General features: G+C 36.8%; 1 protein-coding gene across 1 annotated transcript in view; it reads right to left on the reverse strand.

Annotated features, from left to right (window-relative positions):
* The window catches only part of adamts12 (ADAM metallopeptidase with thrombospondin type 1 motif, 12), a 152,860-nt gene extending 142,142 nt beyond the window's left edge, over positions 1 to 10,718 (reverse strand). The window contains exons 1-2 of the mRNA XM_088911721.1: positions 10,601 to 10,718; positions 9,819 to 10,177 (exon numbers count right to left, since the gene is read on the reverse strand). Coding sequence (XP_088767847.1) covers positions 9,819 to 10,177; positions 10,601 to 10,718 — 477 coding nt within the window. The remainder of the gene's footprint in view (positions 1 to 9,818; positions 10,178 to 10,600) is intronic.
* Positions 10,719 to 13,871: the final 3,153 nt, after the last annotated feature.

Raw genomic sequence — 13,871 nt, forward strand, 5'->3', positions numbered from 1 at the left:
ACAAACTGCAGGGTGGAGTCAAAATGCTTACTTGCTTAAATGCTTACTTCGGGTCTTCATCAGCAGTTCTTAAGGAAAACAGTCACTTGTACATGTCAAACTAACAGACAGGTTGGTGTCATTCTACAATGAGTATTAGCACAGTCATCTGTTACCAATCTGATAGCATACTGTACTTCTTTAGAACACAAGTTCTTACTTTGAACCTTGATTTCAGAGTCTGGAACTATTCCAGAGACTGAAGCTTCTGCAGATCTTATTTTTTCTGTATCAAGTCAAATTTCTGCCCACTGATGCTGTGCTTAAGTACACCATGCACTCCTGTTGTAACCACGTCATGATCTCAAACTCTAAGTCTGTTTAAATCCAAATTAAACACACAAAACTGATAACACTGGAAAGAACCCTGATGGTTTTAAAATCAGGGCTTCAACTGTTCCCCAAGCCCATTTAAGAGTGCTGTGGCATGTAGTAATTTCAGTGCTTGAATGGAAAAACTGCTGCAGTTACTCAAGATGTAAATTTATCCAAGCAGGATGCAATCTTGCTTCTACATCAGCACTAAGAAAATAAAGCAATTAAATATTCAGATGCAATTATGTAGCACAAGAGGAAAATAAGGACCCACAAAACACTTCAAAGTAAACCTTAATTTAAAGGAGTAGCTTAAATCTTCAAGATTGTCCTATTTTATTGCATCTTGTGCAGCATATTTATGAATGGATGGTTCAAAACTGATTGCTGAGAAGTGTACAGGGGACACAAGCAAGAGCCTGATGTAAGGCCTACATTACCCTTGTCGGTTTTCACTTAAAACATCTCACAGACTTGCTTATGTTCTGGATATTGTCTGTACTGAGATGCAGTACGTGAGCACACTTGGATGCTATCTTGGGGGACAAGAAGGCAGCACATTGTAAAGAAAACATAAATATCATTACTAGTGCATCTGATTCCTTGGTCAGTGCTCAGACCACACATTTTGATTCATTCTGTGCAAGCAAAATGTGTGAAGATTAAAAATCACACCTTCATTCTTAGAGCTATATTTTATTAGTCATTACTATAGTAAAGCTATACTTTACTAAATGAAAATAAAAAGCCCTGACCTAATGATAATGAAACAATGTTCATGTGGAAACCCTACATTATCAGAAACTGGTCGAAGAAGGTATCTGGGTTACCTCTATCTTTAAATGACAAATGCAACCCATTAGAAAAATGTAATTTAAAAACATTGTTAAAATCATTCCTGGATTCCATTTGACTTTTAATTTAATTTCTATGTATGATAAACTGCTTAATAGAGTGAATTAGGTACCACTTGTTTTGATTTGAAAATTTTAAACCTAATTTTTATTAATCATGCCAAATGGCTATGTATTCACTCAATATTAGCTGTTCTGAAGAGAAAGGTCCCAAATGGATTGGAAACAATGCCTCCGAATCTAGTGTCTGTCCTCATAAGGATGACTAAAATCTTGTTCATACGTACAGTACATTCTTATGGGCACAAGTCACCCCAAAAAGGTGAATGAGGACAGCTCCTGGAGTATGAGCTCTCAATGTAGGGAATCTATCATTCTACAAAGGATTCTCGTCATGCACCACACCTCATTCCTGGCAACCAATTTTATGTTAAATGTTCGGAGTTAAAATTGCACTTCAGATTAATTTTTGGTTTTGAATTTTGCTTCTTGTCAAAATCAATCATTTAATGTGGTGTAAACTGGACAATCAAACACAAGATGTTGACTGAGCTGACCTAGAGGGATATGTCAGAAACAAGTGTGTTTTCAACTAACTAAACTTCCATCGCTGAGTTTCTGTTTATTATGTGAAAGACTTTGAACAGATGTGTGATACTCTCCACCATCACCATATACATGCAAACCATTTCTTTCAGCAATCACAGTTGCATATCTTAGCCTCCCCAGTCACTTGCTGCTTCCTTCAGAAAGAGCCGCATGAACAGAGGACAATGAGGGCTGCCCCAAGGAAAGAGAGCAAGGGTATCTCCCATCTCCTAGTAAAAGAAAAGAAAAACTTCTAATTCACAGAAGACACACTACATTGTACAGTAGTGGTCACACAATCAACTTTATCTGCACCTCTTAATTTGTGACTTTAAAGTGATTTTTTGGATGCCAGTGAAGCCTACAAAGATGTTGTGGTTGTTTGGCCTTGGTAAATTGCTGCAATTACTTGAAGCTTTATTATATAAACCACATACTTTTTGTTTTTCTTTCTGCAAAAGTGAAAAGACATGCATCATGAAAATTAAAAGTATTCAGGGCTGCAGAGAGAAGACACTTCTTTACACAAAAGATGTAAATGTCTGCGACTAATTATACCATTGTTGTTGAAAACAGTTCTTTGAAACCATACGGTTTGATGACATCTACAGTTCAATAAGCTACTAACATTTAAAGCAGTGTGGCTTCAGCAGTCTCCTCTCATTTGCAACCCTTCTTCTATTGACATGTTCTCTCTACTTAGTATTTTAACATATTGTAGTGCTTTCGGGTTCACGTGGGTATGCGCCCTCGCCACTGCCGCCGCAGGTCAACCCCTCACCACTGGGGACTCGAACCCGAGCCTCCAGAGTCACTCAACACATGAGCTAAAGGGAGATCTCCCCTCAGCCTGGTGGCTGAGGTCCCTGCTATTCATAGGGAAGGACAGTGACGTCACCGCGCTGGCAAGCCGGCTCGCACAACCTGTAATGTCGGCCGTACTGTATGTGTTACAATATAAAACTTCATTTAATTTCTCCAGCAACTCCACAGAAGCTGGCATCTTTTAAGAAATTAACTGATAGAATTCTTAAATCATAGCAACCAAAGAAGCAACATGAACCAAATGGTCCCCTCTTATCTGTAACAATTCTTTTGTTGTTACGTTTTAAGTGTTTTCATGGCTTTTGCAGTTTCAGTTTTTAAGATTCGTTGGTTTAAATACCCCCTACATTGTGTTTCACAAGATAAACTGCACATATCATAGTGCCTAGTATAATCCAAAACTACAGTTTACTGAAAGATGTTATATAAAGGCAAAAGTGTTCTAAATGTGCATAATCCAGTATAAACTGGAGGTTGTTCAATGACATCACAATAGCTACCTTTCTACTCTATCATTTTAATTAATTTGTGTGTGGTTTTTCTCCAAAAAATACTGTAGCAAAAATAGCTACAGAACTGCAAATTCCTTGTTTTCCAGAAAAGATACCTGCTTATTGTCCTATAGAACTTACAACAGCTTGTTTTAGCAGTTTTTCCCCAAAAGTAATCCCACAAACAGCACATCCCTGAAGCAAAATATGTTTATGCCCTTTCAAAACAACTAAAAAAGTAAGTGGATTTATTATTACCAGTGCTAAATTTTATATTGATTCCAAAAATCAGCTTAGATTCATTTACATAAGGAAAGTAAAGAAATCTGTAGCTCTTTGGGTCTGCAACTGAGAAACAGGGCTCTGTAGGAAAAAAAAGTAAGCAACACCCATATATGGATGTGTTGTGATACTGTATCTGCAATATAGTCAAAATCTAAACAGAAGAGCAAACTTCTCAGTGAATCACCACTCAGTTAGACTAACAATCGGAACTGAGAAGGACCCTGAATCACTAGCACATCCAGAAAAGCAGTTAATTCTGTCTCATAGGAGTTGTTGGAATGTTGTTGCAAAAAAATTACGTAATGCATTAAAAATATTAATGTGTGTGCTTATTTTTACTGTACTTCAGAGTACAGTGAGGATATTTGTGGTGTGTACAAGTTGAACTTTGATTCTTGTAATTTTTATGTACAAAATTAAACTAAGAAATCACAGCATCTTTTTTTGCACAAGTTGGGTTTTCTATCAGGGAACTCAAGGAAGGGCAAAGTTCATACAAATACTGTACTGATCTGGAATCTCCATTAAAGCATATGTTATAGTCTGAAGAACTTACCGTGAATGAGGAAGGTTTTTTTTTAACCTTGAATGAATGAAGTTGCTTTTTTTAATCCTGAAGTAAATGTTCAATATTTTGTGCCTACATGAAAGACTAATATTTTATTAAAAATACAGTTTCTAGAATCCAAGCGTTATAGGAAACAACCATAAAAACAATAAAAGCATCTATCTAGAGAAATGTATCACACATAATAAAACTCAGCAATGGACCAATGCTCTTCTGTGCTGCATTAGACATGAAGATATACTGTATCCTTCAACTCCCACTCTGTGCCACTTCAATCATCATATTTTGATAATGGACAGTTTTGACCTAACAAATGAAAAAAAATCAAACCTATTCACATCAAACAAAGCTTTCAATATCAATAAAGACAAAGAAAAAGTTAAAAGATCTGTTAGGATACTATCTCTCAAGTTATAATGTCATATTACATATTGGGTTTCTAGGTGTAAACATAATTGATAAAGCTTAAGAATTTGGAGCTAAGAGCTATCAAACACTAAGGGCAAGTTCTTATCATGAATGCTTACTTGAACACTTGACTTTAAAGCTGGTCTGGATGTCAAACCTCAAGATTGATTCTGAGTCCCCGTGACACTTGTTAAACTAGGAATAGTTAAATATGTGATTTGTACTGCCGTTTTTGGTCTTTTTTCTGCTACTTACTGCAGGTCATGATCTGGACATGGGGCTGTCTCTGCAGTAAATTCATCAAATTAGTTTACTGATGTTAAGAATAAATATTCAGTTCAGATAGCCTCATAATGCTTAACCCTTTAGTAGGCTAATCAAGGGAACTAACAGCTGTGTAGCCCAGTTAAAAAAGAATGAATTATACTAAAGTTGATGTAACAGAGGAAATACTGTGAAACTTATTTCCCTTTTTATTGTTCCTTTGTGAATAAAAACCTAAACATTTAGAAATTCAGAGTGTTTCCATTGCATTCCATTAAGCCACAAACTACTGCTTGACTTGCTTACAAAAGGAGTTTTTGAGCATGCACACTCAAGCATTCCTGCTTTTTTAAGAAGTTCTGGGAGGATAAAGTTGTTAGAGGAAGCCAGTCATATCTGTTTATTAATATGTGATATTTTCATAATTAACAAAATGACATGATTTTCTTTCCTATGAGAATAGCCTTCTCTTTACAAAAGTTATGCATTTCAATTGTATAGGGTTCTCTTTGTGAATGACCCCCAGTGATCTGACTATTTTTGCAATTAATTCATGGCACAATGAATCTCTCACCTCAGTTTACAATGGATCATTAATTTATAGTAATGTGGATATGACTTCAAGGCCTTATTTTCAACACAAAGAAACAGGCAGCAGAACCAAGCAGGCAAATAAATAACAGGGCCCAGCTCATTTCATTTCATTTTCTGTAATTCTCATCATTGGATTATATTGTTCATTTACAGTTTCTTAACACTAGTCTAAAAAATCTACAAAGGGCCACTGAGATCAAATCAGGGTGATTTGAATGAAGCCCATGCTAATGTATTTTAGGACCTAAAAAAAACATTAGCCTGGGCTTCATTCAATTACTCTTTTTTACTTCCTTACAGGTGCAGACAGGATGAAAAAGAAAAGAAAATACTGTAGCAGAACATTATGTGCTCTAATTCCAAATTGCTCACATCGGGAGTTAATAACTGAGGACCTACTGTATGTGGTGAACTAAATTGAATAGATGAGCTCAACATATTTTATTTAGAAACATAAATGCAACACCACCACTCACAATCAGTATCTACCGGAAATCTGTTTTATATTGTGGGTAACATGATGGTGAACAAGATGATGTTCAGTTAAAAATAAACACGGATCTTGTTTCACAAGAAAAGCATCTTGTTATAGCAGCTGTAACAATCAAACACCTGAACAATTGTATTACAGACCCTTTTATAACCATGAAACTTGTTACAATCCACTTAGGGGTATTGGAATATGACTTAGGGGTATACATGGTGTAAGAGGGCAGTAGGAGGCAGCATGTTGGTGCACTGGTTAGCATTGCTGCCTCACAGCTCTGGGGCCCTGGATTCAATTCCTGGGGTGCTATCTGTGTGGAGTTTGTATGTTCTCCCGGTATGTTAGACAGCTTCTAGGAAAATTGGCCATAGGTGTGAGTGAGCACACATCTGCGTGTGTGCCATGTGATGGACTGGCATCCTGTCCAGGGTTTACCCTGCCTTGCTCCCATTGCTTACTGGGATAGGCTCTGGCTCCCCTAAATTGGAAGAAGTTAGACAATGGAAGGATGTTTTACTGTATATTGTTTTAAAAAACTATACAATTGAAACATTTTATCTGTATTAAAGATTGTCTTTGCTTTCATGGCCTTAAGCACATGTTGGATGGTTAAAATACAGTACTAGTGAAATTTAAAATCAGTCTTTATCATCATAATCTCTATCAGTCTTTTCACTGCTATTTCTATAGCAGCTATATTTATGAAGCTCAGCTAGCGTGACCATTACAGGACACTGCAATATTAAAATACGTAATCTTAAATTACCTTTATTTTTATTAATAAAATATATTTCCCTTTTTTTTCGTTTTTCAAAAATCCTCCCACACTCAGGCTATTAATGTCACCCCTCTGCAGGAGTGGCACTAGATGCTGTTGTGCCTGTTGTTTTTGTGTTTACTCTTGGACCAGATATATACAATATAGCTTTCTTGTCTATCCACATGACATTTGCTCTGCACTTGAAGAAAATTGTCATAATGTGATTAAAAGTCTTATGTGTTTGAATAATTTCATGCGAGAGTCTTCCCATGACTACACAACCCAGATGTTTAACCCACAATCCCAGTCACAAAAAAGTGAATTCTCTAAAGGCCTGGGCTCAAAGTAATGGGGCTTAAACTTGCCATTAATGAATTTGTTTTGTATCACAATGAACACAATTAATTTGTTTTGTATCTGTTTTGAGCAACACCTGTTAGCAACGCACATTTGAAAAGGGGAAGTTTGAAGTCTGAAGTCTGAGTCCAGCTAACGCATTTGTGCCCACCAAGGCTACAGCAATTGAACTGCACTGAAGATTTACATACCAACAACAGGTATTTTGTTATGCATACCTCAATTGTTTGTGAAAAGGTCAAGTTCTCCTAATCAGGATCGCCCATAGCTTGTAAGAAAAAAATAACAAGCAGAAATATGACGCTAGTAATCAAATTAATCAAAGAATACTCCATTGTGCCATGTATTGGAAGGGAGAGAATGTCAGGGCAGCTGGGAAAAGTGACAGACCATAGCACTAGAACAAGGCCATGAAAAATATAAATTCCCACCAATGAAATCAGCTTGGTCCACGTGGTCTTGACGTGGAAGAACACTGATGAACACAGGCTGATATGAAAAGTGGTGCTCACTGTCCATTAAACTGAACAGTATGCTCCAATTCAAACCACAAATTACCCAAAAGGGTGACATGGAGCAAAAGCATCTCTGAACTTTCAGGTGAACAAGATTAATCATGGTTCTTTTATGCATGCTTAAACTATTTAGGTCCTACAGCGCTGCTTACCAACAGGCCCTACTCATGACATTGTGTACCACATACTAAGATAGTCTGCAAAATTGTAGGATATTCTTCATAATTAAACCCTGACATAATTAAACCCTGATATATTAAGAGAATCTCAGCTACTTCAGTAAAGGTTATAGCTTTTTCCACCAAGGAACAAGAAATGAAATATCACTGCCTTCATTATACAGTATAACATACAGTAGGATGCAACTCACCTTCAGGGTAGTTCTTTACAGCTGTCAAAACACTACAGGCGGAGGAGGCTATCACCTCAATGTCTCAGAATCCAGATTTCCAGAGCCACAGGGCCTGTTCCATTTCGGTTTAAATGAGAACTCAGTTTACTTAGTTGAATTACCAGTTCTATTAATATTGCAATTTAGCCACATGGCTCTTAAGCCACCAACTTCTGAGATGCCTTAGGTTTGTCAGCTCCTGTACTTTGAACACAGAAAGCAGTCTTCCCTCTGAGCAAACCATGTGCAAACTACTCAAATAATTCATTTGCGGAGTGGAACACTTTGCCCAAAGGCAAAATAAGATCCAAAGTGTATACGGATCACTATTGATGATTTTAAAAACCTTTAATATGTCCAGCTGCGCACATTATGTGAATCAGAACAGCTGATATTGAAGAAAGAATAGCAGCCAGCTGCCTCTTAGAACTTTAGTTGCAATTAGTATTCTTTTCTAAAATGTTTTTTAGGAACTATTCTTTTTTTTTCCTGGAGCCATAGAGCTGCTGCCAAAAGGCAGATGAGATTATAGGGATTTCTACATTTTAAAGGTTTTCATAGCCTTTAACGTGGCAGAGAAACATTACACTATCATTTCTGGAACGTGGCTCAGAAATTCACCTAGTAACATGTTTCATGTTTTCTCTGACAAAAACCTGAAACACTAAGCCTCACAAACTCCAGGAGCAGGGGCTGGCAACAGATGATGACAATTCCATGTCCTTATTGTTGAATATGCCATTTGTTTTTTTTTTTGTGATAAAAACATCCATCTCTTACTCCACAATCCCTGTGCATAATGCCGTTGTCAAGCCACAGATACTAAACCTTGTGTACATACAGTACTGTAGCACAAGCAATTCATCTTTCAATGACAAAACCAAGAGTTAGAACAAAGTCATACTGAGGCTTAAAGCAGGCAGTATCCCAGACAGTACTGTCTAGCAGGCCCAGAGAAAAGATAACTACACCTTTTCAATCTGTGTAAACAAACGTTAGAGAGAAAATCTTGTAGCCCTTTCATGTCTATTTATGGAGGATCCATATTTTAAGTGACTCAGACACTGACTTCTAGATGAAAACAATATTATCACTTAGACAACACCAGTCTAAAGAAAATAAACTGAGCTTCATTTTTTTGCCAAAGTTTTTTTAATGACATAGATCTATGACACGCAGATCTACTCAGACACTATTTCATTTGGTAAATCAATGATTCATAAAGATTGTTTATTATAAACAAAAGCAATTTGTATGTGAATAAACCACAGAAGGTTTAACTAACAAGTCTGGAAATGTTTTCAAAACATTACAGTATGTCCATTTTCAAGGTTTACAGTATATACTTGTATTTCAAACGACTTGAGTTCAGCAATGTAACTAATCCTGTTCTCATATTCAATGTCTTTTGTAGCATAGGGTTAATGTTAAAGTTAAAAGTTGTCTGTCGCAGGCAAATTTACTACTTTACTATGAGGGCCAAATCATGGGTATTCTGAGCATCCTGGATTATGATGTTCATATTAAGATTTTTTTTTACATTTTCTGCAGTATTAATTCAACCCATACTAGCTCTGACTAGGTATTTAATGGTGAATTAGGTACAAGATAGTAAAAATATGAGGGTAGTAAAGTGGTTAGCTTTGCTGCCTTGCTGTCCTGGGACCCTGGGTTCAAATCCTAGAGTGCTTTCTGTGTGGAGTTTGCATGTTCCCCCCACACTTATTGTCTTTTTCAGGGGGGGCTCCTGTTTTTTCCCTACATTCCAAAGACATACTGGTAGGTTAACTGGCTTCTGTAAATTTGTCCCTGGTGTGAGTGTTTACGTGTCCTTGTCTGCATATGCCCTGCAATCAACTGGCATCCCATCCAGGATGTATCAGGATATACAGTACTGTAGCTTCATGCTTCCCAGGATAGGCTCCAGCTGACCCTGAATTGGATAAGCGGTTATTGAAATTAATGTAATGATGTGAATAATAAAATGGAAATGACATACCTACACAGCGCTTATAAACTTGAGGTTGTGCAATTCAGGTGTAGTCAGCAGGTTTGAGAACACGTAAGTGTTTCTTACCAGTCCGTTGCAGGTGCTTATAGCTGCTACCCCAGCGACAGAACTGGAGTTCTCCACGGTCCCCATGAAGTGACAAGAGTTGAGAGTCGAGGAGTGAATCTTGGTTGCGTTTGGACTTCCGGATCTCCACTCCAGAAAATACTCACGTGACAGTAAATGGTGGTTGACAGTAAGATTGAAAATCATATCTTGACCGTTGTGGTTCAATTTGTAAAAGACGCGGCGTTCTGCAACTTCCACGTCCCGTTTACTCCTCTGCTTTATGTGATGCGCTAAATTGTGAGAAACGAACTCTCCGTCCCTGCCAACTTTCTGCGGGTGGACCACAGCAAACTCTCTCTGAGACCTAAGAAATTGTTCTTGGGGAGATCGAACGAAAAAAGCTTTTTTTAAAAGTGTGCATGTATAGCAAAGTCATGCAAATTTTACTATTTTTCTTATAAACTTGAAGTTAAAATGTAGCTCGGTTTTAATTCACAAATAAAATTTTGTATGATGAAATATTGCATTTTATACGGCGGTATTCCGTCTTCATAAATTAAACAACCGTCCCCCTTAACTTTGCAAAATTAAACCATGAAAACGTTCAAGTAATCAAAAAGGGCGCTACTTTTTCCTATAAGAATATGAATGGCGTGACCCCAAAACAGTCCACAGAAACTTAATTACTGTCGACGCACGAACACATGCACATTTTAACTGGCAATTAGTAAGTGCACATCTATAGCATGTATTTTTTCAGTCGGATACAACAAATGTAAAACAACAATTAAGACACTAACCTTGCTCCTTGTCTGGGAAGTAGAAATTGCCAAGCTGTGGGGATCTAGCATGGCTGACAGCCAAAAAGAAAACAAACTGTAACTGAAAGAGAATCCGGCTCTCCTGAAGACATAGCATGTTTTAATTCACCAATTTTTTCAAAGTAGAGGAAACAAAAAGTTGACTGAGTTGCATAAGTGCTAATGACTGCCTTGCCACCGCTTGATTGTGAAAATGCAAGGCTTCATTGCAAGGATGAAGACGTGAGGGGGAAAGAGAAAAAGGGTAAAACAGATATCGTGTAAAGTAAAAGAAAGCTGCGAGATTGTGAGGGGTGGAGTATCCACAGAGCAGTGTCCCGTTTCTTCAGGGGGAGAGAAGGGAGCTTCGCTCGCAGCTGCAATGTTTGAAATGAGATAAATCACGCTGTGCTATTTACTCAGCACACGCTCAGTCTAACAGGAGTTTTGCTTAAATTAGGTTTTAGGTTTTCAAAGAGTTAAAATTTGAATGAATGCAATTCTTGAGTTATTTCGGGGGCGAAGAGGGGATGCAACTTCTTTATCCTTAAAGGCTCATACTAGGTGACGTACAGCACCCCCGCTACACAACAGATCAGGCGGAGAAGTAAGAAATTGATTCAGTATTAAAAGCAGCAGGAAATTCAGGGATCGTGAACTCTCCAAACTCTCATGACCAAGTAGTCAAAAAACACAGAACCAAACTCGGTTTAATTTACTATGAAACAGCTTGCGGATTCTTTAGGTAAAAGTATCCGAAAATTACGTCACTCCTGACAATAAATTGCATGGACATATTGTTGATAAGTCACCCTTTAGTTCACTCTTACCGTTCTTGATAACAGTTACTAGCCTGTCAGGGTGAAAATAGTGGTAATGATTTTTGGGACTACTGTGCATAAAATCTTGCTATTATACTATACATGGAGAACAATGATTGTGGTGTGTGTGTGTTCCTGTCTGTTTGTTTGGTCTTGGTCCATTATATTGATTGATCTCAAGGACGGGATAATGAAAACTGATACTGTAGAGGCTTGCACACATGTGTGAGAGTAAATTTACTGTATGCGGGTGAATGTTCAGGAAACAGACTCTTAGTTTTCTGAAGGGTAAGGATTTTTTTAACATGATAAAGATATTTGCCACAATCCTTTCTTAAAAAAAGGTTTATATTTTATTTTCCCAAAAGACATAATACTGTGTCTGTCACTACAACAAAACAACTGAAACTTTAAGGAAAAAAGGTCAAGAATTTAAAAAATATTCAGACAAGCGTGTTTACAAATGTTAGACTTCCTTTGAAAAATATGTTAGATATTCAAAGAAGAAAATAAAAGAATAGCAAATCTATCAGTTATTGGTTTCACTTAATTTGATTGTGCCAGTTGCTTAGCTATTCATTGTAAGATTATTTTATTTCTGTTTTATTAGGATGCCCTGCTGTGAATTTTTTTTGGCCAGGCCACAAATGTCTGTTCTGTCAAGCAGCCTCACAGCATGAGAGCAAACCAATTTGACTTTATTTAAGCTGTTTATTTTCTGTGTTCATTTACCATTTGTTCTTGGTTGCAGTATTTTATATTTTGTGTACTGAATGATACTTGGGTAACACTTTAAATCCTATTTTATAAGTCCATGAGAAATAGCTTCTAACTTTAATTATGTAAATAATTACATATTTTTAAATGTTAAATATATCACCTCTGTTAATAACCATGCTATTAATCATTCATAAGGATACTTACTATGAGTATATTTAGACTGCATTACATTTCTCTTCATCTGTATCAAGTTTGTACTGAACCTGCAGCCCCTGTAATGAACTGTTATCAAAACATTTGTCAAAGGGCAAAGAACTCTCTCTCTGAGACAACAGCAATTGTTTTGTCCACCAACTTAATTAAAATGCTGAAGCAAGTTTCAGAAGTTTCAGAAGCACTTTCTGGGTTGTTTGTCCAACAAGAAACTATCTTTCCTCCCATTCACAGGGATATAAAATGTAGCAGAACATCAAGATTCACAACTTCTGAATAGGACCAGTGCTGGTCCAGGAACCAAAGTTAAAATGTTCCACACAAAAACAGTATTGTACAGCTCACTGTGATTACTGTACATCGGACCACCGCTACAATTACAGTCACACTATTACAATTTTCGCCCATTCAGGATTCAGAAAAATCGCAATCACATTTGACACTGAGCAAAGCTGCCGGATATTGTTACATTACAAGATGTTCTACTTTCTCAAACACCAGCTACATCTCCTTCCAGGAAACTGACTTTGGTCAAACTGCTATTAGTCAGCTGTCAGTAAGAGAAAATCAGGTTGATTGACTGTCAGAACTAAAGCAACAGTTGCTGATTATATGGGTTCTGAAATAAGTGTTTCAACACGGCCATTTTCATTTTTCAAAGTGACATTTTGATACACAGCATAATCCAAGATGGTTTTGCAAAGGCTAAGATTAATTTACCACAAACCATCCTAGTTATATCTTTTCCACACAAGATAGTTATACTGTATATAATTATGTATAATATGGCCAGCAGAAACATACATACAGTAAGCCACATGATCTTGTTTTTACAGAGAGAAAAAAAACATACCTTGTAAATCAAATCTGTACATTCAAAACCTTTAATCATAACCATTAAATATTTATTAATAATAAATAGATTAAAAAGACATTTGCAGACCCATGCAAAACATGCCAATCAAAAATAACTATGAGGTCTTCTATGCTTCCCAAGTTGCAGAAGTCTTGTCCACTTTGATAATCTTGGTAGTAAAAATCATCTGAAGGTCATTATAACAACCTAGCATACAATAAGAAAATGGCTGGTTCATCACATGACATATTCTGAAAAAAATATCTTTCCTTGCTAATGCTACCGATGTTTTCATATATCTATAGTTCAGTCTTCCATTTAAAAATGCCTTAACCCTAACCTCAAAATGTGTAATTTTCTTTTGTTTCCTCTTGTATAGGATAAGTGTGGCCCTGTTGCACTGTGATTCTCTGAGTAAAGACCTAGAAATCAAATACGACATGAATCTTAAAAAACTTCTTGCCTCTCCCATGTCATTACTGAGATGGGAGGTTTTGTTGAGAGCTCATTTACTGTTAGAATTTAAAGGGTTCTCTAAATTACTAGAGAAATTTCAGCAATGCTTGAAATCTAATTGATTAGCTGTGCAAGTGAGCCTGAAGGGTGTTTACACAGTCATTGTGCTTGGATAATATGCTCTGTGTGCAATCAAGGACATTTA

Source organism: Atractosteus spatula, chromosome 3 (genome assembly GCF_055471065.1).
Source record: "Atractosteus spatula isolate fAtrSpa1 chromosome 3, fAtrSpa1.hap1, whole genome shotgun sequence".
Taxonomy (NCBI): Eukaryota; Metazoa; Chordata; class Actinopteri; order Semionotiformes; family Lepisosteidae; genus Atractosteus; species Atractosteus spatula.